At 62.7% G+C, this 20,726-nt stretch overlaps 2 protein-coding genes across 3 annotated transcripts; one reads left to right on the top strand and one right to left on the bottom strand.

Annotated features, from left to right (window-relative positions):
* Nucleotides 1–59: 59 nt before the first annotated feature.
* Nucleotides 60–17,093, top strand: MAP3K10 (mitogen-activated protein kinase kinase kinase 10). Of its 2 annotated transcripts, XM_051836386.2 has the most exons (10): nucleotides 63–1,308; nucleotides 8,210–8,390; nucleotides 10,869–11,017; nucleotides 11,417–11,592; nucleotides 11,978–12,224; nucleotides 13,389–13,505; nucleotides 14,624–14,810; nucleotides 14,953–15,065; nucleotides 15,309–15,998; nucleotides 16,490–17,093. In XM_051836386.2, the coding sequence occupies exons 1-10, from the start codon at nucleotides 624–626 to the stop codon at nucleotides 16,810–16,812; spliced, it is 2,868 nt and encodes a 955-aa protein (XP_051692346.2). In that variant the 5' UTR covers nucleotides 63–623; the 3' UTR covers nucleotides 16,813–17,093. The 2 variants fall into 2 exon arrangements, with proteins under 2 accessions (XP_051692347.2, XP_051692346.2); XM_051836387.2 differs by lacking the exons at nucleotides 8,210–8,390; nucleotides 10,869–11,017 and having other exon boundaries at nucleotides 60–1,308.
* On the bottom strand, nucleotides 16,749–19,326 carry TTC9B (tetratricopeptide repeat domain 9B). The gene is made up of 3 exons (XM_051836398.2): nucleotides 18,660–19,326; nucleotides 17,887–18,069; nucleotides 16,749–17,406 (listed from the first exon to the last, which is right to left on the bottom strand). The coding sequence occupies exons 1-3, from the start codon at nucleotides 19,078–19,080 to the stop codon at nucleotides 17,306–17,308; spliced, it is 705 nt and encodes a 234-aa protein (XP_051692358.2). The 5' UTR covers nucleotides 19,081–19,326; the 3' UTR covers nucleotides 16,749–17,305.
* Nucleotides 19,327–20,726: the final 1,400 nt, after the last annotated feature.

The following is a 20,726-nucleotide window of genomic DNA, read 5'->3' as shown; positions in this document are numbered from 1 at the left end:
GCACCGCGGCGGCGGCGGCGAACGTCACTTCGGCACCGCCGGAGGCCGGGAAGCGGCGCGGGCGGGGGCAGGGGCTGGGGCCAACCGGGAGGCCAGTGCCGAGGATGGGGGCCGCCCGGCCTTCCCGCGCGTGAGGAGGCCGAGGGGCGCGCCACCCCAGCCCGGGGCGGCCGCCCCCGGGGTCCCGCTACCCACGCCCGACCCGGCGGTGGTGGCCCGGGATGCGGAGCCGGGGGCCGCCGGTGGAGCTGCGCGGGGTGAGAGGCGCGGGGAGAGGGGGCGGCCTGCTGCCCTCCCCCTCGTCGCCGCCGGCGGGCCCCGGCAGACGTCGGGGGACCGTGCGGCCAGGCCCTCTAAGCGCCCTGACGTCTGGGGGAGACAGGTGAACCCGCCGCCCCGCCCCACCCCACCCCGCGCCGACTGGACAAACGCATCAGAGGGGACGACCCTGCCCTCGCACAGAGGCTGCTGCTTGCTCCTGCGGGAGGCCCCCCAGCCATGGCCCCCAGGAGCCCCCTAGAGCCCGCAGAGACTGCCCCCTGTCCCGGCCGCCGGGGCCCGCCCTCTGCATCCCGCGGGCAGCCAGTGTGAAGCGGCCTCCCGCAGCCCCCGGCCCCTCCCCCATGGAGGAGGAGGAAGGGGCGGCGGCGGCCAAGGAGTGGGGCGCGACCCCCGCGGGGCCCGTCTGGACCGCGGTGTTCGACTACGAGGCGGTGGGCGACGAGGAGCTGACCCTGCGGAGGGGCGACCGCGTCCAGGTGCTGTCCCAGGACTGTGCCGTGTCCGGCGACGAGGGCTGGTGGACCGGGCGGCTCGCGAGCGGCCGCGTGGGGGTCTTCCCCAGCAACTACGTGGCCCCCGCCGCACCTGCCGCGCCCGCGGGGCTCCAGCTGCCCCAGGAGATCCCCTTCCACGAACTGCAGCTGGAGGAGATCATCGGTGTCGGGGGTTTTGGCAAAGTCTATCGGGCCCTGTGGCGCGGCGACGAGGTGGCCGTGAAGGCCGCCAGGCTGGACCCTGAGCGGGACCCGGCAGTGACAGCGGAGCAGGTGCGCCAGGAGGCCCGGCTCTTTGGAGCCCTGCAGCACCCCAACATCATTGCCCTTCGGGGCGCTTGCCTCAGCCCCCCGCACCTCTGCCTGGTGATGGAATATGCCCGAGGGGGCGCGCTGAGCAGGGTGCTGGCCGGTCGCCGGGTGCCCCCTCACGTGCTGGTCAACTGGGCCGTGCAGGTGGCCCGGGGCATGAACTATCTACACAGCGACGCCCCTGTGCCCATCATCCACCGGGACCTCAAGTCCATCAACAGTAAGTCAAAACTTCCTTCCGCCCAGCCCAGGTGGTGGGAAGCGGATGGCACAGGGCCAGAGAGGGCGGCCAGGTGGGGCAGGCCTTGCCCCCAGTCAGGGAGCAAAAGACTCCCCCGCCCCCCGAGTCTTGGCAGCTCAGGAAGCCTGCATCCAGGAGTTCGGCGATGGCTCTGAGTGCCCTGCCTTGGCCGAGACAGGCGTCACACGTTGCCTGGCTTCGTAGTGCTCACCACGCAGCCACGATGCCAGAGTCGACCAGGCAGGGACGGAGAGAGAGCCAGCTCGCCTCCACCAGGGTTTGTCAGCCCTGGCATTACTGCCATCAGGGACCAGTTTGCAGTAGGGGCCTCCTGCGTTGTAGATTTCTTAGCAGCACCTTTGGCCTCTACCCAGTAGGTGCCAGCAGCACCCCCTGCCCCTGCTACCGTGATCACCAGAGATGTCTCTGGTGATGCCAAGTGTCCCTGCAGAGCAGTCGGCCCGTGGAGTCGGCCCCACGTCCTGGAGTCCTCCAGGCCTCTGGCCTGTCACAGGGTCTCAAAAGTTGACTGGTTGGTTGAATGAATAATGGGGCCAGGTGGAGCCCAGAAGCCTTATTTAGACCGAGAGACTTCTCAGGGCATCAGCCAATATTAATCGAGCAACTACTAAGCAGGAGCCCAGCAAGGACCCAGGCAGCCGTTGTTTGCCCGATGGTTCTCACCGACTAGACGTCTCGTTCCTTGGCTCCGCAGGTATTGCTGGAGTCCGCGTGCCAGCCCCTGCCCCCGGGATACAGCAGGGGGAATCCTGCCTTCCTGGTTCTCCCATTCTCACCCTAGCCCCATCTCACTGCCTCGCATCTCTTCTTGCATTTGGTGTTCACCCGGCCAGGTCACGCGCTAACAAGAGGGATGCACAGTGAGTGAGGCCAGTGTGCTCCCTGGGTTCATGGCCAAGCCGGAAATGCAGGGGTTCCCTTTGCCCTCAGTGTCACGGCTCGTCTGCTCTGGTTCCTGTCAGTTTGGCATCTTGAAGTTTGCTTGAACCCACCCCACCACCTTTATGTTCGATGCTAGGCTTCTGCCAACGATTGTAAGCCCCAGAGCAGAGGGGCTGAGTCATCCTCGCCTCCGGGGCCTGGCATTCTTAGGCTCGGCAGACAGCTACCGTGTGCCCACAATGCCCAGGCCCGTGCCCCAACTGGGAGACTGGGCGGGACGCCTCGGAAATGCCCCATAGCTGTAGGCAGGAGCCCCAGCCATGCTGCTTGGGAAGACGGAGCACACACACACCCACCCCCGCTGACGGACAGTGCGCCCATGCCCAGCCCGTGCTGCCTGACCAAGGGTCAGCAGACCCTGGGACGGGGGACACAGGGCCTCCCCTGCACAGCCTTCCCCATTCCTGCCTCCCCAAGGAGCTCCCCGGTGGTGTCATTCATTCATTCATTGGTTCATCTGAGCAATACTTAAGCACCTACTGTGTGCAAGACAGTGTCCTCGGCTCTGGGGTTACAGAAGTGAAGAAGGCAAGAGTCTTCCCTGTTGTTATGGAAGTTGCCTTCTAGTGAAGAGGAACAGATGATGGATGGACGGGCGGATGGATGGGTGGGTGGATGGATGGATGGGGGGATAGGGGATGGATGGGGGGATAGGGGATGGAGGAATGGGCAGATGGATGGATGGGCAGATGGATGGATGGATGGGGGGATAGGGGATGGATGGATGGGCGGATGGATGGATGGGGGGATAGGGGATGGATGGGTGGATGGATGGATGAATGGGGGGATAGGGGATGGATGGGGGGATAGGGGATGGATGGGGGGATAGGGGATGGATGGGTGGATGGATGGATGAATGAATGGATGGATGGATTGGCAGATCAATAAATATGGAAATTTCAGAAAGCACCGGGTTCGCTCGAGGCAGATTGAGGAGAGGGCAGTGGGGATCTTGGAATCAGGTGGCCGTGGAAGGCAACAGTTGAGCAGAGACCTGAGCAGAGACAAGCTGGCCTTGCAAAGGTGTGGGGGAGGGGGACAGCAGAGCAGGGTCCTGAGGTGAAATGGACGTGGACGTGCTGGGGCGAGAAACGCAGGAGTTGAGGCAGTGAGAGATGCACTCGCCAAGGTGGCCAGGGCCCGATGCTGACAGGTGCACGGGGTCATGGCAGGGACATGGGTGTTCCACTGGTATAGTGGGAGCTATTAGAGGGGGTTCTTTTAAAAAAAGATTGGTTTATGTATTTATTTATTTAAAAGTCATAGTTACACAGAGAGAGAAGGAGAGCCAGAGAGAGAGAGGTGTCTTCCATCCACGGGTTCACTCCCCAGTTAGCCTCACTGGCCAGAGCTGCACCGATCTGAAACCAGGAGCCAGGAGCTGCACATGGGTGCAGGAGCCCAAGGACTTGGGCCATCTTCTGCCTTCCCAGGCCATAGCAGAGAGCTGGATGGGAAGAGGAGCAGCCGGGACTCTAACCAGCACCCATGTTGGATGTCAGCGCCACAGGCAGAGGGTTAACCCACTGCACCACAGCGCCGGCCCCATGAGAGGGTTCTGAGTAGGGAGTGTCACGGTCAGCTGTAGATGCAGCTGTAAAGTGTCAGGGCAGGAGGCGCTCCCCATGACATAGGCCTTCTGCACCGTAGGACAGGTGGGGACCCACAAGTCGTGGATGTCTGGGCAGGTGGAGTCACAGACAGCTTCCAGGAGGAGGCAGTACTGAAGCTTAGCTTTAAAAAAAAAAAAAAAAAAAGGGATTTTATTTGTTTGAGAGAGTAGGGAGAAGAAGAGAGAGAGATCTTCCATCAGCTGGTTCGCTCCCTAAATGCCTGCCAGAGGCGACTGATTCAAACTCCGTCCAGGTGTCCCACATGGGTAGCTGGACCCAAGTGCTTGGGTCATCTGCCACCCCCAGGCACATTCATCAGGAAACTGAATTTGAAGCATGAGTAGCTGAGACTCGAACCAGGCAGCCAGTAGGAATGTGGGCGCCCCGCGCAGCAAGTTCACCTGCTGTGCTGCAGTGCCCACCCGGAGCCCAGCTTGCACTGACGCCTCCAACCCTCAGCTCCTTCCTGGCCAGATGGACACAATGTAATGTTATTATTTTGTTAAGATTTATTTGAAGGTCAGAGTTACCGAGAGAGAAGGAGAGACAGAGGTCTTCCATCCACTGGTTCACTCCCCAAATGGCCACAACCGCCAGGGCTGGGCCAGGCCAAAGCCAGGAGCTTCTTCCAGGTCTCCCATGTGGGTGGCAGGGGCCTGGCTGCTTTTCCCAGGCCGTTAGCAGGGAGCTGGATTGGAAGTGGAGCCCCGGCTTCTCAGGCAGCAGCTTTGCCTGCTGCGCCACAGCGCCGGCCCCTGTTACTCTGATGACTGGGGACGTAGCCAGGAGTGGTGAAAGATAAAGGCAGGGAAGTCAGGAGCGGTCGTAGCCAGCACCTCGGGAGGACCTGCGGTGCGTGCTTCAGACAGGGAATCCTTAGTGTACTCCTGCGGGGTGAGCACCGTCACCACCCCTGTGTACAGAGACGTCTCGGGGTGAAGAACAGAGTGGGGGCCGGCACCTCCATGCTGGCAGCCGTAAGAATGCAGGTTCCGGTCCTGGCTGCTCCGCCGAGAATGCACCCGGGAGAGCCATCCACGTGGGAGACCCGGTTTCTGGCTTCAGCCTGGCCGAGCCCCGGCCTTTGCAGCCATCTGGGGAGTGACCCAGTGGATGGAGGATCTCTCTGTCTCTCCCTCTCTCCCTTCTAACTCTGCCTTTCCAATACATAAATAAATCTTTAAGAAGAAAGATACAGTAAATCGCACCCAGTTCTGTAGTTGAATGGTTAAGACACTGGACTCTGATGACAGCATTTAGCTCAAGGCCTTGTCCTGCCGTCTTCTATGTAATCGTCATTCTGAGCCTCAGTTTGCTAGTCAATAGCAATGGGTTGTTTTGTGGGTCAATTCATGCAGGCCATTGCAAGCAGTAGCCAAGATTGTAATTTCTGTTCAGGGTAGACCTAGGCATCAGGAAAACTAGAGCTCTTTGGAATACTTGGGGAATGTTTCAGATTTTGTCCCAAAATGCCCCAAAATTCAGCATCTTAAAGCAACAGTTGTTGGTTACTGCGCGTGCGTTTGCAGGCCGCTGAGGGCAAACTGATCAAGGTTGGGCTCAGCTGGAGAGGCCTCGCCCGAGTAGACTTCAGGCTGGCTGAAGCGTGTTGTCATGGGGACAGCAGACACAGAAGGCCGCCGAGGGTCTGCACTGGGAACCGGCACCCTGTCGCATCAGCCTCATTCCCAACCAAAGCGAGTCACGTGACCAACCCGAGCCACAGGGTGGAGCGCCGTGTGGCCTCCTCAGTGGTAGAGGGTGTGGACGCAGAGTCCAGGTCCCGATTCCAGTAGCCCTCAGGGGCGACAGAGACATTTTGCTTTACACATCCCACCTGTTGCTCTTTGATCAAGGCTTGTTTTTTGTTTACTTGAAAGGCAGAGCAACAGAAAACCTGGGTCAGGCCAATGCCGGGAGCCTGGAGCTCCATCCAGGTCCCCCCTGCCCCCCGTGGGTGCAGGGGCCCAAGCGCTTGGCCATCTTCTGCTGCTTTCCCAGGCGTTAGCAGGGGGCTGGATCGGAAGGGGAGCGGCCAGGACTGGAACCAGTGTCCGTATGGGACGCCGGTGCTGCAGGCGTAGGCTTGACCTGCTGTGCTGCGGCACCGGCCCCTGCATCCGGGAGCTTCCTTCAGGCCTCAGACAGACGGAGTCACTTGGCCTTCCTTTCCTGCTTCTTACTGCATCGTGTTATAGGTGGTGTTAGGTTTATCTCGCAGGCCAAGAGGAGAGCCACTGGTCTTCCTTACATTCTGACATTCATGTCACCTGTCACGGTGCTAAGCGCATAGTCAGAGCTTTATTAATGTCCTTGAATGAATGAATGAATGAGTGCTGTCCAAGCCAATGGAGGCAGAAGTCTAATTTACATTTATTTGTTATTTGTAAATAACAATTATTACCACATTGACCATTTACTCTGTATTAATCACAGTACAAACATTGTTTCAGTTATTCCTTAAAATAATCCCACAGGGGTGGGGGGGGCGAGTGGCAGGCATTGCGGTGCAGGAGGGTAAGCCACCGCCTCTGAGGACAGTGTCACGTGTGGGTGCCACCTGGCTCTCCATTCCTGTGCAGCCCCCTGCTAATGACCTGGGAAGGCAGCAGAAGACAGCCCAAGTGCCTGGATCCCTGCACCTGTGGGGAAACCCGGATGGAGTTCCTGGCCCAGCCCCAGCCATTGTAGCTATTTGGAGAGTGAACCAGCAGATGGAAGATCTCTCTGTGTTTCTCCATCTCTCTGTAGCTCTGCCTTTCAAATAAGTAAACAAATAAATCTTTAAGAAATAATAATAATTGGGGGGGGAGCAGCGCTGTGGTGCAGTAGGCTAAGCCTCTGCCTGTAGCTCCAGCATCCCATATGGGCACCGGTTCGTGTCCTGGATGCTCCTCTTCTGATCCAGCTCTCTTCTAATGGCCTGGGAAAGCAGTGGGAGATGGCCCAAGTGCTTGAGTCCCTGCACCCACATGGGAGACCCAGAAGAAGCTCCTGGCTCCAGGCTTCAGATCGGCCCAGGTCCGATACATAAATAAATTAATATATTTATTTGAAAGAGTGACAGAGGCAGAGGGAGAGAGAGATCTCCTATCCTGGTTCACTCCCCAAGTGTCCGCAATGGCTGGAGCTGTGCTGCTCCAAATTCAGGAGCATCTTCTGAGTCTCCCACGTGGGTGCAGGGCCCCAGGGAGCTGGGCCATCCTCTACTGCTTTCCCAGGCCACAGCAGAGAGCTGGGTGGGAAGTCGAGCAGCCGGGACTCGAACTGGCACTGGTATGGGATCCCAGCACTACAGGCAGCAGTTTAACCTACACCACAGCACTGGCCCCAAATTATGATAATTTGGACAACATCTGCTATACTGTAGTTGCGATTCTAAACTGTTTTACCTCGACCAATGGTTCTTTATTATTTTAACTCTTGTGAAAAAGCATTTATTTATTTGGAAGTGAGAGAGAGGCAGACAAAGAGCTGCCATCCGCTATGATTGAGACGCTGCCTGAGATGCCGGCACTCTGCGTCCAGCGCCTGGGTTTGAGTCCTGGCTCTGCTCCGGATCCCAGCTTCCTGCTCGTGTGCACCTCAGGAGGCAGCAGGTGAGGGCTCAAGTGTTGCAGTCTTGCTGCCCACGCAGGAAACCCAGGTTGAGGTGCCAGCTCCCGGCTTCAGCGTAGCCCCGCCTCAGCTCTTCGTGGGCACGTGGGAAGTGAACTGGTGTCTCAAGCAGCATCTTTTTTTTTTTTTTTAAGATTTATTATTTATTTATTTATTTATTTATTTATTTTAAAGAGTTACACAGAGAGAGGAAGAGGCAGAGACAGAGAGATCTTCCATCCACTGATTCACTCCCTCAAATGGCCACAATGGCTGAGGCTGGGCCAGGCTGAAGCCAGGAGTCAGGAGCTCCAGGTGTAGAGGCCGGAGCACTTGGGCCACCCTCTGCTGCTTTCCCAGGCACATCAGCAGGGAGCTGGATCAGAAGTGGAGCAGCCGGGACTCAAACCAGCACCCATATTGTTTTAGCACACAGCGCCGGCCTCTGCTGTGCCAAGTGCTCGCCCCCGGCTGTTGCTTCTTGGCTGTTCATCGTTGGAGTCAGAGGACCCGGGGAGGCGCCCTCATCCCTCCTGGGGGCCTAGGACTGGGATTGGAGGCCCATGGTGTTCCAGGCAGAGAGTAGCCGCCACGGGGCAGGGCAGCTTGAGGCGGTGAAGGGAAGGGACAGCAGAGGGCCAGGATGCGAGGGGCCGCAGCCCCGCTCGCAGGCCGTCTCCTGACCCTCGGTTCTTCCTGCCACACAGTCCTCATCCTGGAGGCCATCGAGAACCACAACCTCGCAGATACGGTGCTCAAGATCACAGACTTCGGCCTCGCCCGCGAGTGGCACAAGACCACCAAAATGAGCGCCGCGGGGACCTACGCCTGGATGGCGCCGGAGGTTATCCGCCTCTCCCTCTTCTCCAAGAGCAGCGACGTCTGGAGGTGCTGAGGCGGCCAGGACGGCCGGCAGGCAGTGGGGCAGGGAGAAGGGTGAGGGCAGCGTGGGAGGGATGGTTGCCGGGAGGGGCCCGGCCCACAGGACCAGGCCACCAGACAGGCGCTGAGCAGGTGCCCACCTGCAGAACGACCCAGATCAGAACGAGAAATTTTAAAAAAGGGGGCAGATAGGATACGGTGTCAGCATCAAAGGGCCCCTTCGGCACCCCCAGCACCCAGCTCCCGTTTGTCAGGGGATGGGAGCCTTTGAAGAAAGCCAGCCAGCCATTCATCCATCTGCCTGTCCACTATCCATCCGTCCGTCCACCTGTCCATCCGTCCATGCATCCATCCTTCTGTCCACCCGTTCATCCATCCGCTCATTTACCCACCCGTCCGTCCATTCATCTGTCCATCCATCCATTCATGTGGCCGTCCATCCGTCCATCTGTCCATCCATCCATCCATCCATCCATCCATCGGGAACCAGGCCCTTTCTCTGGGCAAAGGCACTGATCTTTCCAGACATTATCTTAGTTTCTTCGGACTTAAAAAAATTACCTCAGCAGAAGCTAAAAGAATAAAAAGGTATTTTAAGTGAAGAAAACTAAGATAATGTTGGAAAGATAGTGCTTTGCCAGAGAAAGGGCTGGTGCCGAGGTAAGGAGGCTGGAGGAGGCGCTCGGGCAGGGGAGTACTGCTCTGGGGACAGCTCTCCAGTCACTGAGCTCTGGACAACAGGAGCCGGCTGTGCCAGGTGTGAGGAGAGATGCTACCCAGACGGGTGCTCAGACGGGAATGAGCGCGAGGCCGGTGTGGCCAGAGCAGAGGAGGCGGGAAGCAGGCGACGGAGCGGGAGCTGCGAGGGCCTGGGTGAGGGCTCGGACGCAGCGTCTGTTCCAAGTCCCGGGAAAGCCAGCGGGTGAATCTAGGAGTGGCAGGATCTGATCCCGCCTTTTGGAAGCCCCCTTGGCTGTTGGGTGGGGAATAGATCAGAGAAGTGGGTGGAGGGGGAGGCGAAGGAGGGTTTGCCCTGGCCAGCAGCTGTTCAGCCCACACCCTCTTCCCTGACTGGAGCCAAACCCCGCCTCCCCCTTTTCAGTCCCTGTCAGTCCCTAGCTGAAACTCCAGGTTGTCCAAGCAGGAAATTACCAGATTCGGGGCAGAGAGAAATCAGACAGGAAGTGTCCGGCTCCACCCAGAAGGTCCACTGGTCAGGTCTCGTTTGCGGCTCCCAATGTGTACGTGGTGCAGCTGCAAGGAGGGAGAACCCCGGAACCAGGAGAGGTTTGTGCTCGTCCACGCGGAGCCCAGGAGTGCGAGGGACTCAGTCTCCTGTGTTGGGGCAGCACGACTTTCTGGGGCTGGTCTGTCCCGGCCTTCTCAGGATGATGGCATCCGTGGCTCCCAGCCACCAGATGTGCTGTGGCCACCGCAGGTCCCCGCAGCGTTCCAGGGACGCGGGGCAGAGGAGCGGATGAGCCCACCTCCGGGGAAAGCCCCCGTTCTTTTCCTCCACCTTGCATAGCCGCCATCCCCAAGTTTGTTCGTGGTCCAAAATGACTTCAGCTTGTGTGTCCACATTCCAGCCAGTAGGGAAGAGGAAGAGGAACGGGGCACTCCTTTGTCCTGAGGACACTTCCTGCAAGCTAGATGCCCACCACACACCCTCCTGCGCAGAAGTGTGGGTCGTGTGGGCAGACTGAGCTCCACGGGAAGGTGGGGCCACCGCAGGCAGCCGTGGCCAGCTCCGTTCCGCCAGTGCAGTCCCTGGGGAGGCAGGGAGGCCATCACTGTGTAGGGGCAGAAGTGGAGTCTGTGGGTCCAGTGCCTAGAACAGCACCAGCATACATGAGGCACTTAATAAGTGCATGTCGGCTGAGCAGAACGCTGGGAGAGCCCGGGTCTGCTGCAGGCTGGGCACGGCAGATGGTAGTCAGGATCCAGAAGGTTCCACAGTTTCCTGGGGAGGAGACGTGTGCGCTGGCCACGCAGCACAGTGGCATGCACGCTGGCATCGTGTGCACGTTACGGGCAGCAGTGTCGGCGTCGTGCAGATCTGAGCCCCAGGGTAGCTCCGCCGCTTCCTGGCTGTGTGACCCCGAGCGGCAGCTTAACCTCTGTGAGCCTGCACCTGCTCAGTGGATAAAACGGGGGTCACGTGGATACCATCTGCCTCACTGGCTGTTGTGAGGCTTACCAAGAGGGCCAGGCCTGCAGGGTGGGTGTGGGAACAGAGAGGAGGGCGGGAGAGGAGAGGCTGGGGCACCGCGCAGGCACAGGTGACGCAGAATTCAGGCAGGGGTGAGGGAAGAGGCAGAGCAAAGGGGGCCGTAGCCCCAAGAGTTGTTTGGAAAGTGGAGGTCAAATCAGCCAGGGCTGGATGTGGGGTAAGGGAGGCCCCTGTGGGGCCAGGCGCAGGGCTCGGGCATGGGTGAGGATGGGGTGGGGGCTGTGGCATCACTTCCTCTCCCCCACCTGCAGCTTCGGGGTGCTGCTCTGGGAACTGCTGACGGGTGAGGTCCCCTACCGTGAAATCGACGCCTTGGCCGTGGCATATGGTGTGGCCATGAACAAGCTGACGCTGCCCATCCCCTCCACGTGCCCTGAGCCCTTTGCCCGCCTACTGGAGGGTGAGCCAGGGCCCCATGGAGTGGGTAGGCTCAGTTTGGGGTGACAGGGCCCTTGGGCCTAGACCATCCCCTTTCACACCCTGCTATGCCAGTGGGCCCAGGAGTGAAGGAGAAGGGGCTGGGCCCCCAGACCCCTGTTCTGGCCACGTCCAGAGCGCCTGCGGGCAACCTGGTAGGGTCCGTGGGCCTGGGAGTCCTCCTGCGTCATGGCCCACGGGAAGCAGGTCCCTGGGTCTCCCCCAGCGTCTCCCTGAGCGGTGTATGGCTGGGAGTTTGGCTTGGAATTCCTCGGCCTCGGCTCCGTGGAAGCCGCTCTCCACACCCCAGTGTCCCCCCTTCCTGTGAGCAGGCTCGGGCCCCCACGCACGGCCCTCATGCCCTCGTTCCACCCTGCCCCAGAGTGCTGGGACCCAGACCCACACGGGCGGCCGGATTTCGGCAGCATCCTGCAGCGGCTGGAGGTCATCGAGCAGTCAGCCCTGTTCCAGATGCCGCTGGAGTCCTTCCACTCGCTGCAGGAGGACTGGAAGCTGGAGATCCAGCACATGTTCGATGACCTGCGGACCAAGGAGAAGGTGACAGCGGGCACAGGGAGCGAGGGGCTCTCCTGTGGGTGGGCTACTGAGGCGCTTAGAGCTGATGCCGAGTGATGTCGGGGCTAGGCTTGCAGTACCGCAGCAGAAAGGGAGAGGGGGTACCCGGCGGGTGTGGGCTCGTGGGCGTCCACTGCTCTGATTTTGTGGATGTTTGAGCTTCCCGAATCACACAGGTAATTCAAAGAGAGAAAGGGTACCCTGTTGGGCTCACACAGTCCCCTGCCCTGGCACCCAGAGTGACCGTGAAATGGGAGTTGGACTGTGAACCTAACGTATCCCACGGCTGGGTGCAGGGCACCAAGCGGACCCAGCGGCCCCGGGCAGAGGCCCCGCCCCGCCCCCAGCCCCCGCGTCTGCTCCGCAGGAACTCCGCAGCCGGGAGGAGGAGCTGCTGCGGGCGGCGCAGGAGCAGCGCTTCCAGGAGGAGCAGCTGCGGCGGCGGGAGCAGGAGCTGGCGGAGCGCGAGATGGACATCGTGGAGCGGGAGCTGCACCTGCTCATGTGCCAGCTGAGCCAGGAGAAGCCCAGGGTCCGCAAACGCAAGGGCAACTTCACGCGCAGCCGCCTGCTCAAGCTGCGAGACGGCGGCAGCCACATCAGCCTGCCCTCCGGTACCGCCCCCAGGCCCCCTCCGGTACCGCCCCCGCGGCCCGAGCTTCCCCGGTACGGCCCCCAGGCCGCAGCGCGCGCAGGCCCAGGCTTCCCTCTTCCTCCTAGTTTGGAACCTTTTTGGTTGATCTGTCACAAGTAGAAAAATCAAGTTAACTGCACAGCTTAGTGAGGCGTTCTGATCCCCCACCCCCGGGAGAGCTTGGGGAGCCTACAGCTGCTTTCCCCAAGCCTCGCACAGACACAGCCAAGGGCCAGCCCCTCAGAGCAGCCGTCTCCAGCGGCTGGGGGCAGTCGTCTGTGCTTCGGTTTTATCTCCCAGCTTGTTTTATTTGGGAGGCAGAGAGAGAGAAAGCCCCAAACGCCAGAACTCGGCCTCCCCTGTGGGCGGCAGGGGCCCGGTGATCCGAGCCATCACCCCTGCCTCCCAGGGTGCGCATCAGCAGGAAGTGGGCTTCAGGAGTGGAGCCAGAACTCAGCCCAGGCGCTGCGTTTTTCACTAAATCTTTGAAATCCAATGTGTACTTTATATTCTCAACACGTCTCCATCTGGGCAGTCAGTTTTCATCAAAAATGTTTGATGAGACGCTGCTTGGGACGTCCTCGGCCCAGATCAGAGCGCCCAGTCCAAGTCCCAGCTCTGCTTCCTGCCGCCCTGCACCCCGGCGGGCACAGGCGATGGCTCCGGCAGGGGGTCCCTGCCCTGGACGGAGTTCTGGGCCCCTGGCCACAGGAGCTGTTGTGGCCATTTGGGGAGTGAGCCAGCAGATGGAAGGTTGAACTCTTTGTCTCTCTCTGCCTTTCAAACAAAATGAAAGTAAATGAAAAATTTAAATGTATACAGAAATATTTGATGTGTACTTAGAGTTCATAAAATTTGTAGTTGAAAAAAGTTGATTCACAAACCCAGCTTGTCCCAGACAGGCTTAAATGCTTCCAGTCCCCAACTGAATACACTGTTAGCTTTAAAAGCCAGCTCATTACAATTAGGGGCGGGGGTTCAACTCCAGTTCCTGGTCACACGCGCATGGTGTGCTCAGTTCTGCCGCGGCTGCTGGCGGGCACGCGGGCCCTCAGGCGCAGGTCCTCCGCCACCACCGCTCCTGCCGGGCTCCCTCTGGCTGCCTCCTGCTGCCTGTGCTGAGGGAAGTCCCTTCTTCTCGCAGGCTTCGAGCACAAGATCACAGTACAAGCGTCTCCCACCCTGGACAAGCGGAAAGGGTCCGACGGGGCCAGCCCCCCCGCCAGCCCCAGCATCATCCCCCGGCTGAGGGCCATTCGCCGTGAGTATCTCCCAGGTCCTGAGCACTCGGGCGGGCAGGCGGTCCGCAAACACCCTGAGCACAGACGGGCATAGGCTGGAGCATCAGCAGGGAACAAGACAGGCGAGGCCCCTGCCCTCATTCAACAAGGGAGACGGACAGCGAGGCCACAACCAGCTAAGCGTTGTAATTTCCAGTTGCCATGAGGAATCAAGGGTATGGGGTTTTCCAGAGACAGCTCAGTAGGCGAGAGAGAGAGAGGTTGATCACGGTGGGCTTGTGCGATGAGGGCGGCCAGGGAGTCCACCTCTGCAGCCGCAAGCCGGAGGCCCGGGGCAGCCAGTTCCAGTCCAGGCCGAAAGACCTGGGGACGGTGACCCCCAGCGCAAACAGAAGGGGCAGAGGCCTGTTCCCCGCCGTGTGTCCTGGCCTGGCCCTCACCAGACCACTTGCAGCGGGTGAGCAGGGGCTCAGGGGGTCAGCTCTCCCAGAACCCTCTGTACTGTTTTGCCCGACGACATGATACTGCCCAGCCCAGGGGGTCCGGCTGACTTCACAAAGATGGGTCTGGGGGCTGAGCAGAGGCCTGCACATGGGGAGCCCCTGCACTGGGGTCACGTCCACCCTGTCCCTCTGGCTGTGGTGTGGGGCAAAGACAGGCGAGGCGGCCAGTGAGATGATGGCGCTGGTCCCGGGGGTGGGGTTGGGGGCTTGGGAAGGAGAGATGGGCACAGCCATGGAATCTGCCGGCTGTCCCAGGACCCCAGCCACCACGTGTCTGTTGGGACACCTGTTTTGTAGGAGGCCCAGGAAGCCAGTCTCAGGGGACCAAGGACAAGCACCGGGTGGAGGAATGCCAGTGTCAGGGTGTTCAGAGTGCAGAGAGCCGGGCTGCAGGGCCCGCAGCCACCAGGACGGGCAGTTGAGGGCTCCGTTGTGAGGAGGGACACAGACGAGAGCGAGGCAGTGGCAGGGAATTAGCTCATGAGGGGCCTCGGATGCCAGGCTGGGCGGCTGGGACTCTGTGCTGAGCACTGGGGAGCTGCAGGAGGGCTTCCAGGGGGAGGTGGGAGGGCCCGGGGTGCCACAGAGGTGGCCGACACCAAGATCCAGCCACCAAGTGTCTTCTCCCGGCCCAGTGACTCCCGTGGACTGTGGAGGCAGCGGCGGCAGCAGCGGTGGCGGCGGTGGCAGCGGTGGCGCCAGTGGGACCTGGAGCCGCAGTGGGCCTCCCAAGAAGGAAGAACTGGTTGGGGGCAAGAAGAAGGGCCGGACGTGGGGCCCCAGCTCCACTCTGCAGAAGGAGCGCGCGGGAGGCGAGGAGAGGTACTGGCCGGCGGTGCCACCTGTGCCCAGGCCCAAGGCAGCCCTGTGGCTGACCCCTCATCTCTCGGTACTGGCCGGGTGGTGCCACCTGTGCCCAAGCAGCCCTGTGGCTGACCCCCCCCCCCCCCGGTGCTCCCTGCAGGCTGAAGGCCCTGGGGGAAGGCAGCAAGCAGTGGTCGTCAAGCGCCCCCAACCTGGGCAAGTCCCCCAAACACACACCCATCGCCCCTGGCTTCGCCAGCCTCAGCGAGATGGGTAAGGGGCGAGGGTGCTCGGGGGCGGGAGAGAAGGGGCGGGAAGTGGAGGAGCTGCCCCCAGGGTCACTTCCCCCAGGCCTGCCCGTGGAGGAGAAAGATTCAGTGTGCTGCTCAGGGGCACCTGGCGGTCTCGCTGTTTGGGGGTCACCGGGGCCAGCCCCTGGCCGCCAGGTCCAGGGCGGCCGGACCTGGACGCCCGGGCCAGCCCGCAGCCTCTGACGACGCCCCCCTCCGTTTGCAGAGGAGTTCGCGGAGGCAGACGGCGGCGGCAGCGTGTCCCCCTCCCCCTACACCACCCCATCCTACCTCGCTGTGCCGCTGCCCGCCGAGCCCTCCCCGGGGGCGCGCACGCCCTGGGACCCAGCGCCGGCCGCTCCCCACGCCCGGCCCGGGCACAGCGCTCGGCGGCGCTGCGACCTCGCGCTGCTGGGCTGCGCCACACTGCTGGGCGCCGTGGGCCTGGGCGCCGACGTGGCCGAGGCGCGCGCGGCCGACGGCGAGGAGCAGCGGCGCTGGCTGGACGGCCTCTTCTTCCCCCGCGCCGGCCGCTTCCCGCGGGGCATCAGCCCGCCCGGGCGCCTCCCGGGCCGCCGCGACGACGCGGCCCCCGGCCCGGGCCTGGCGCCCTCGGCCACCCTCGTGTCCTTGTCGTCCGTGTCCGACTGCAACTCCACGCGTTCACTGCTGCGCTCTGACAGCGACGACGCCGCGCCGGCCGCGCCCTCCCCGCCGCCCTCCCCGCCCACGCCCGCGCCCAGCGCCAACCCCCTGGTGGACCTGGAACTGGAGAGCTTCAAGAAGGACCCTCGCCAGTCGCTCACGCCCACCCACGTCACGGCTGCCCGCGCCGTCAGCCGCGGGCACCGGCGGACGCCGTCAGACGGGGCGCTGGGGCAGCGCGGGCCCCCGGAGCACGCAGGCCGCGGCCCGGGTGAGTGAGGTGCCCCCGGCCCGTGCGCCCTGGCTCCAGGCCCAGCCAGACCCCTAAGGCGGCGGCACGGCGTGGGGGTGGGAGGGACCTTGTAGCCGCTGGAGAATTGATCGGGGTCCCTGTGCGACAGACAGGCGGGGGCGGCGGGCGGCAGCGGGGCCGCTATGCCTCCATCAGCAGCTGCGGGTGCGATGCCCGGGAGGTGCCGTGTCCCGCCTCCTGCGCTTGCCCGCGCCTGCCCACGCCTGCCCACTTGTTGGTTATTTTCTGTAACCCTCGGTGGTATTTGGACCCTGTTCAGAGACACCGTCCTTCCTCGAGTCTCCTCTAGGCCTTCCTGGACCCAACCCCGCGCAGTGTGTTTGAGGGGCCCGAAGGCGTGGCTAGGAGCTGCTGGGCGGGGCCGCAGGCCAGGTGCCGCGAGGCCGAAGGTGCTGGCGCCCTGCCGGAAGGCGCTTGTGCGCACCCGGCATCTCACCCTCTCTCCGCAGGCCCTCCGGACCCCGTGGACTTTCCCCGCCTGCCTGACCCCCAGGCCCTGTTCCCACCCCGCCGCCGGCCCCCCGACTTCCTTGGCCGCCCCACCACCCTGACCTTCGCGCCGAGACCCCGGCCGGCAGCCAGCCGCCCCCGCCTGGACCCCTGGAAATTGGTCTCCTTTGGCCACACACTCAGCATCTCGCCTCCCAGCGGACCCACCACGCCGGAGAGCCCTGGGCCCCCCAGCATGCAGCCCACGCTGCTGGACATGGACATGGAGGGGCAGAGCCAGGACAGCACCGTGCCCCTGTGCGAGGCCCACAGCGCCCCCTGAGGCCTGCCCGCCGCCGCCCGCCTGGGCAGCCATGAATGTAGCGCCCCAGGCCCCGCCCCAGCCCGCAGTGCCCCAAGGCGGGGGAGGCCCCGGGCAGGACACTCGCTCTATTTATTGGGGAAGGAGGGAGGGGGGGACACTTAATTTATTCCCTTGTACCCCAGGGGGGTGGAGCCCTGTGCCCACCCTGCAGTGGGGGGAGGGTGGGCCGGGATACTCAGGGACAGGGCATCATGGGGGATTGGCACAACATGCAGCATTAAAGGTAACCCCTGCCCCTACCCTGCTTGGCTGTGTGTCGTTCCGGGCCCCGCGGCGGCTGGGTCACCCCTAGTGGCACCCGGCCCCTCCCCATGCCTCTCTGGGTCCCTGCGGTCCCCGCCCTGGCCCCCACAGGAACACCACACAAGGAGGTTGCGGTCACAAGAGCTTTACCAGCACACACGGGAGGCCAGGAGGTTACAGGGTGAGGGGACGGAGTCGGCCTCAGCCCTCACACCCCGAGGCCGGGCCCCTGCCCAGGGTCGTCCCGCGGGAGGCTGCAGCGGCTCATCTTCAGCTGAGTCAGCTGGATGTAGCGCAGGACGTTGGTGTCTGCAGGGCAGGCGGGCAGAGCTTTGTCCGAGGGCCCTGCTCCCCTGTGCCCCCTCCCCCAGGGCCCTGGGCCGCGGCAGGAGGAGCCCGCCTCCGGCTCTGCCGGCCCCTCCCAGGGCCCTGCACACAGACTGCTTTCCTGACGTCGCCCACCCTGAGTGGCTGCGGGCATGGCTGGCGAAGCGAGCGGGTGGGTGTCGGGGTTCGTGAGGGGGAAGGAGTGTGAGCTGGGAGATGAGGAGGGGCGGATCCGGAGTTGGCTACGTGAATGGGACGATCAGGGTCAGTGACTGCACGGCTGAGCAGCGGCTGGGGGCGTCTGAATGGCGGGTGAATGAACGCCGGGTGACTGGGCGAGTGAGTAAGGAGTAGGTGGGGGACGCGGGCTGCGGGGTGGGCGGTGCGGCTCTCCCTCGCGGCAGCTCTGCAGGCGGAGCGCTCTGCTTCCCTGCCCTGGGCCCGCCCCGCCTCGCCGCTCACCTGTGGGCTCCCGGCTGCGGGCCTCCTGCAGGTAACGCAGCGCACGTGGGTAGTCGCCCAGATGGTAGAAGGCAATGCCGGCGCGGTAGGTGGCCTTGAAATTGCCCTGCTGCTTCTCCAGCACCTTGAGACAGTACTCACGCACCCGCTCGTAGTTCACCAGCTCCGACTGCAGCAAGCAAGCTGCGGAGGCACCGGGGCGGCGCTCTCAGAGCTGGCCACCTCCCCCTGAACCCGCCCGACCTGCACGAGCCTGGCTTCGCCTCCAGGCGTAAGCTCCTGCCTCACGGCGAAACCCTGCTGAAGGGATTGCTCTGGCCATCAGGGGGCGCCATTCTGCTAACCCATCAGACTAGAACCCATCTGCGCCGCCGCTAGGGGGCGCGAAAGATGCAGACAAGCACTTGCGGGCAATTTTGCCGGGAGGTTTGGGCAGGAAGCGCATGAAGTGCAATCGTAGAGGCAAGGGAACGCAGCCGTGCACGTCTCATCCAGGGTGGGCCTTCCTAGCTTTAGGTTCACAAGTAGCAGGGGGCCCCCCGGCGACGCAGCCCAAAGCCCATTTCCTGGCCCCCAGCCTGCTCCGTGCAGAGACCCCGTGATCCCCTACCCACCCCCATCCCTTTCCTTGCTCAAGTTCTGAAGCCTCCCTCAACAGACCTGAGCCCTCGCCCCTTCTGCCTCCACCCCTACCCGAGTCCCCAGGACCCCACGATTGCTCCTTACCCCTCCCACTCACACACGCCCCTCCGAGCCCCCCGACAGCCCCGTACCCGTGAGAGAGTCATAGCATTCCACCTCCGTGCTCTCCACCAGGCGCTGCTGCTCCTCGCTGAGGCGGGCCGGCCCCGGGCTGGCGGAAGGCCCGGGGGCGGGGGCGGGCAGGCCGCCAGGGCGGGCCCCCTGCGCTGCTTTCAGCTGCAGCAGTGCCCGGTGATACTTGCCGATGGCTTCCCGGAACTTCTTCTCTCGGTAGCAGCGTTGGCCCTCCGCCTTGAACGCCACGGCGGCCCGCAGGCTGCTGTCCAGCGCCGCAGCCAGGCCCCCCGACGGCTCTGGGGCAGGGCCGGGCCGAGCTGAGCCATGGCGGGGGCCGGGGCCGGGGCCGGGCGGGGAAAGGGCGGGAGGCGGGCGCGGCGGAGGCTCCGGGGCAGCGCTGAGCATCAGCACCGGGGACAGCGCACCGCGCTGCATTGTGGGAAACTCCTGCGGCCGCCGCCGCAGCTACCGCATCGCCCCCCGCGGGGCTGGTCCCCACCCTTTCTCCGCCCCCGCACCTCCGGCAGCCGACTCCGGCTGCCCCCTGTGGGTCTCGAGAAACCCCTACGCTCACCTTCAAATCAGCCCCGGGCTTGATTCTTTCTCCAGCCGCCTCGCCTCTGCTCCCTGTCCTCTTCCCCACCCCAGCCTCGCGCCGTTCTCCTCCCCCGTGCCCAAAGCTCCAGAGATTTCCAAAAGAAAAGGGCGGGCCTGGAAGAGCAGGACCATATCAGTCTCGCGGGAAGCTGGTTTTCAGCCCACTGGCCATTTGGCATATTGGGTAAAAACACAGGATGCAGACTCCAGCTGACCCAGAGCAAATCCCTGCTTATTTTCTCGCCGGTTCATTCTGTGACTCGGACAGCTCACTGCTATCACCTGCGATGCTGCATCCTCATCAGTAACACGCACAGGCGTTCACTTCCACCTCGGGATTCGTTAATTTATTGACACAACAAATATTCACTCAGCTCTGCACGGGATGGGGCTGGGACATCAGGCACTAAACGTTTTAGACCCCACCATGGCTGGGCCCCCAGTTCACTCGGGAGATAGCTCAGGGCCCAGACTGACTTCCCAGAGTGGGCTAGCCTGGGAAGCACAGGCAGAGGGGCCAGGTCAGATGGGGGAGGCCCGTGCCCCCGGCTCAGCTGGTGGCGCTTGGCCCCCTGCGGGATAGGCAAAGCTTATGGACAAGAAAGAGGCGCTTCCTGCCCTCGCCGACTCTTCCCCTGGGCGAGAGAGCAGGCCGGCCCCCGGCTGCCTGAGCATCCCAACACCAGGAGTGCAAGAGCGCAAACGCGCCGGAAGCCTTCCGGAGCAGGACGGAGGGTGAGCGAGCTGACCCCACCCTCCTTAGCCTTGGGACTTGGCCAAGTCCCTTCATCACCCTCCACCTGGACTTGCCTGCGCGGTAGCAGGTGAGTTGGCTTCAGAGCGGCTGCAGGAACGGATTTACATTCTGTATTAATATACGCCATGGCAGTAACGCACTTAGCACAGGGCCTGGCGCAGCGCTGGGGCATCACTGTCATTAGATTGAGACGCCTGGCGCGGACGCAGCAGCTACATGCGGTCGCTGAGTGAGGGTGAGTGAGGCAGGAAACTCAGAGCCTGTATCTCTCCCCTCCCTCTGCCCTCTGCCCTCTGCCCTCCCCAGGAGGCCCCACCCAACCGGCAGAAACACAAACCCCGCACCCCTACCGGTGCAGTAAAGAGCTTTTGTAGAGTCACCCCCTTCCCCCAGCATCCGGGAGTCCAACCTCGCGACATTGAAAGTGTCCTCAGTGAACTCGCACCACCGCCTTCTTCCCTCCACCTGCAAACCCAGGCTTGATTAGCAACCGCCAATCACTCACGCTCCGCAGCCTAGATGAGCGTGGGGCTTTTAAAGTTGGCTCCTAACCAGTGTTCCCTGACTGGTAGATGTTCAGGTAGGGACAACTGTGGCGAGCTCGGTCCTAGGGTCCTAGGGTGAGGCAATGCTGAGTCTTCTAGGACATGTCCCAGGGGCCTGGCCCTGCCCCAAGCTTTTCTTACATACTAACTCACCGTGGCACCACGATGGGGTCCGTGCTGTG

The sequence above is a fragment of the Oryctolagus cuniculus genome, chromosome 18 (genome assembly GCF_964237555.1).
Source record: "Oryctolagus cuniculus chromosome 18, mOryCun1.1, whole genome shotgun sequence".
Lineage (NCBI taxonomy): Eukaryota > Metazoa > Chordata > Mammalia > Lagomorpha > Leporidae > Oryctolagus > Oryctolagus cuniculus.
Note: the sequence above shows the minus strand (reverse complement) of the source record. Positions and strands in the feature narration are given on the sequence as shown.

Bases quoted from the DNA above. Each gene is read 5' to 3' on its own strand.
- MAP3K10 (XM_051836386.2), top strand. From the start codon at position 624: ATGGAGGAGGAGGAAGGGGCGGCGGCGGCCAAGGAGTGGGGCGCGACC. The intron at 12,225-13,388 runs GTACCGCCCCCA...TTCTTCTCGCAG, and splicing joins CCACATCAGCCTGCCCTCCG to GCTTCGAGCACAAGATCACA. The intron at 14,811-14,952 runs GTACTGGCCGGC...TGCTCCCTGCAG, and splicing joins CGCGCGGGAGGCGAGGAGAG to GCTGAAGGCCCTGGGGGAAG.
- TTC9B (XM_051836398.2), bottom strand. From the start codon at position 19,080: ATGCAGCGCGGTGCGCTGTCCCCGGTGCTGATGCTCAGCGCTGCCCCG. The intron at 18,070-18,659 runs GTACGGGGCTGT...GTGCCTCCGCAG, and splicing joins ATGCTATGACTCTCTCACGG to CTTGCTTGCTGCAGTCGGAG. The intron at 17,407-17,886 runs GTGAGCGGCGAG...CCTGCCCTGCAG, and splicing joins CCGCAGCCGGGAGCCCACAG to ACACCAACGTCCTGCGCTAC.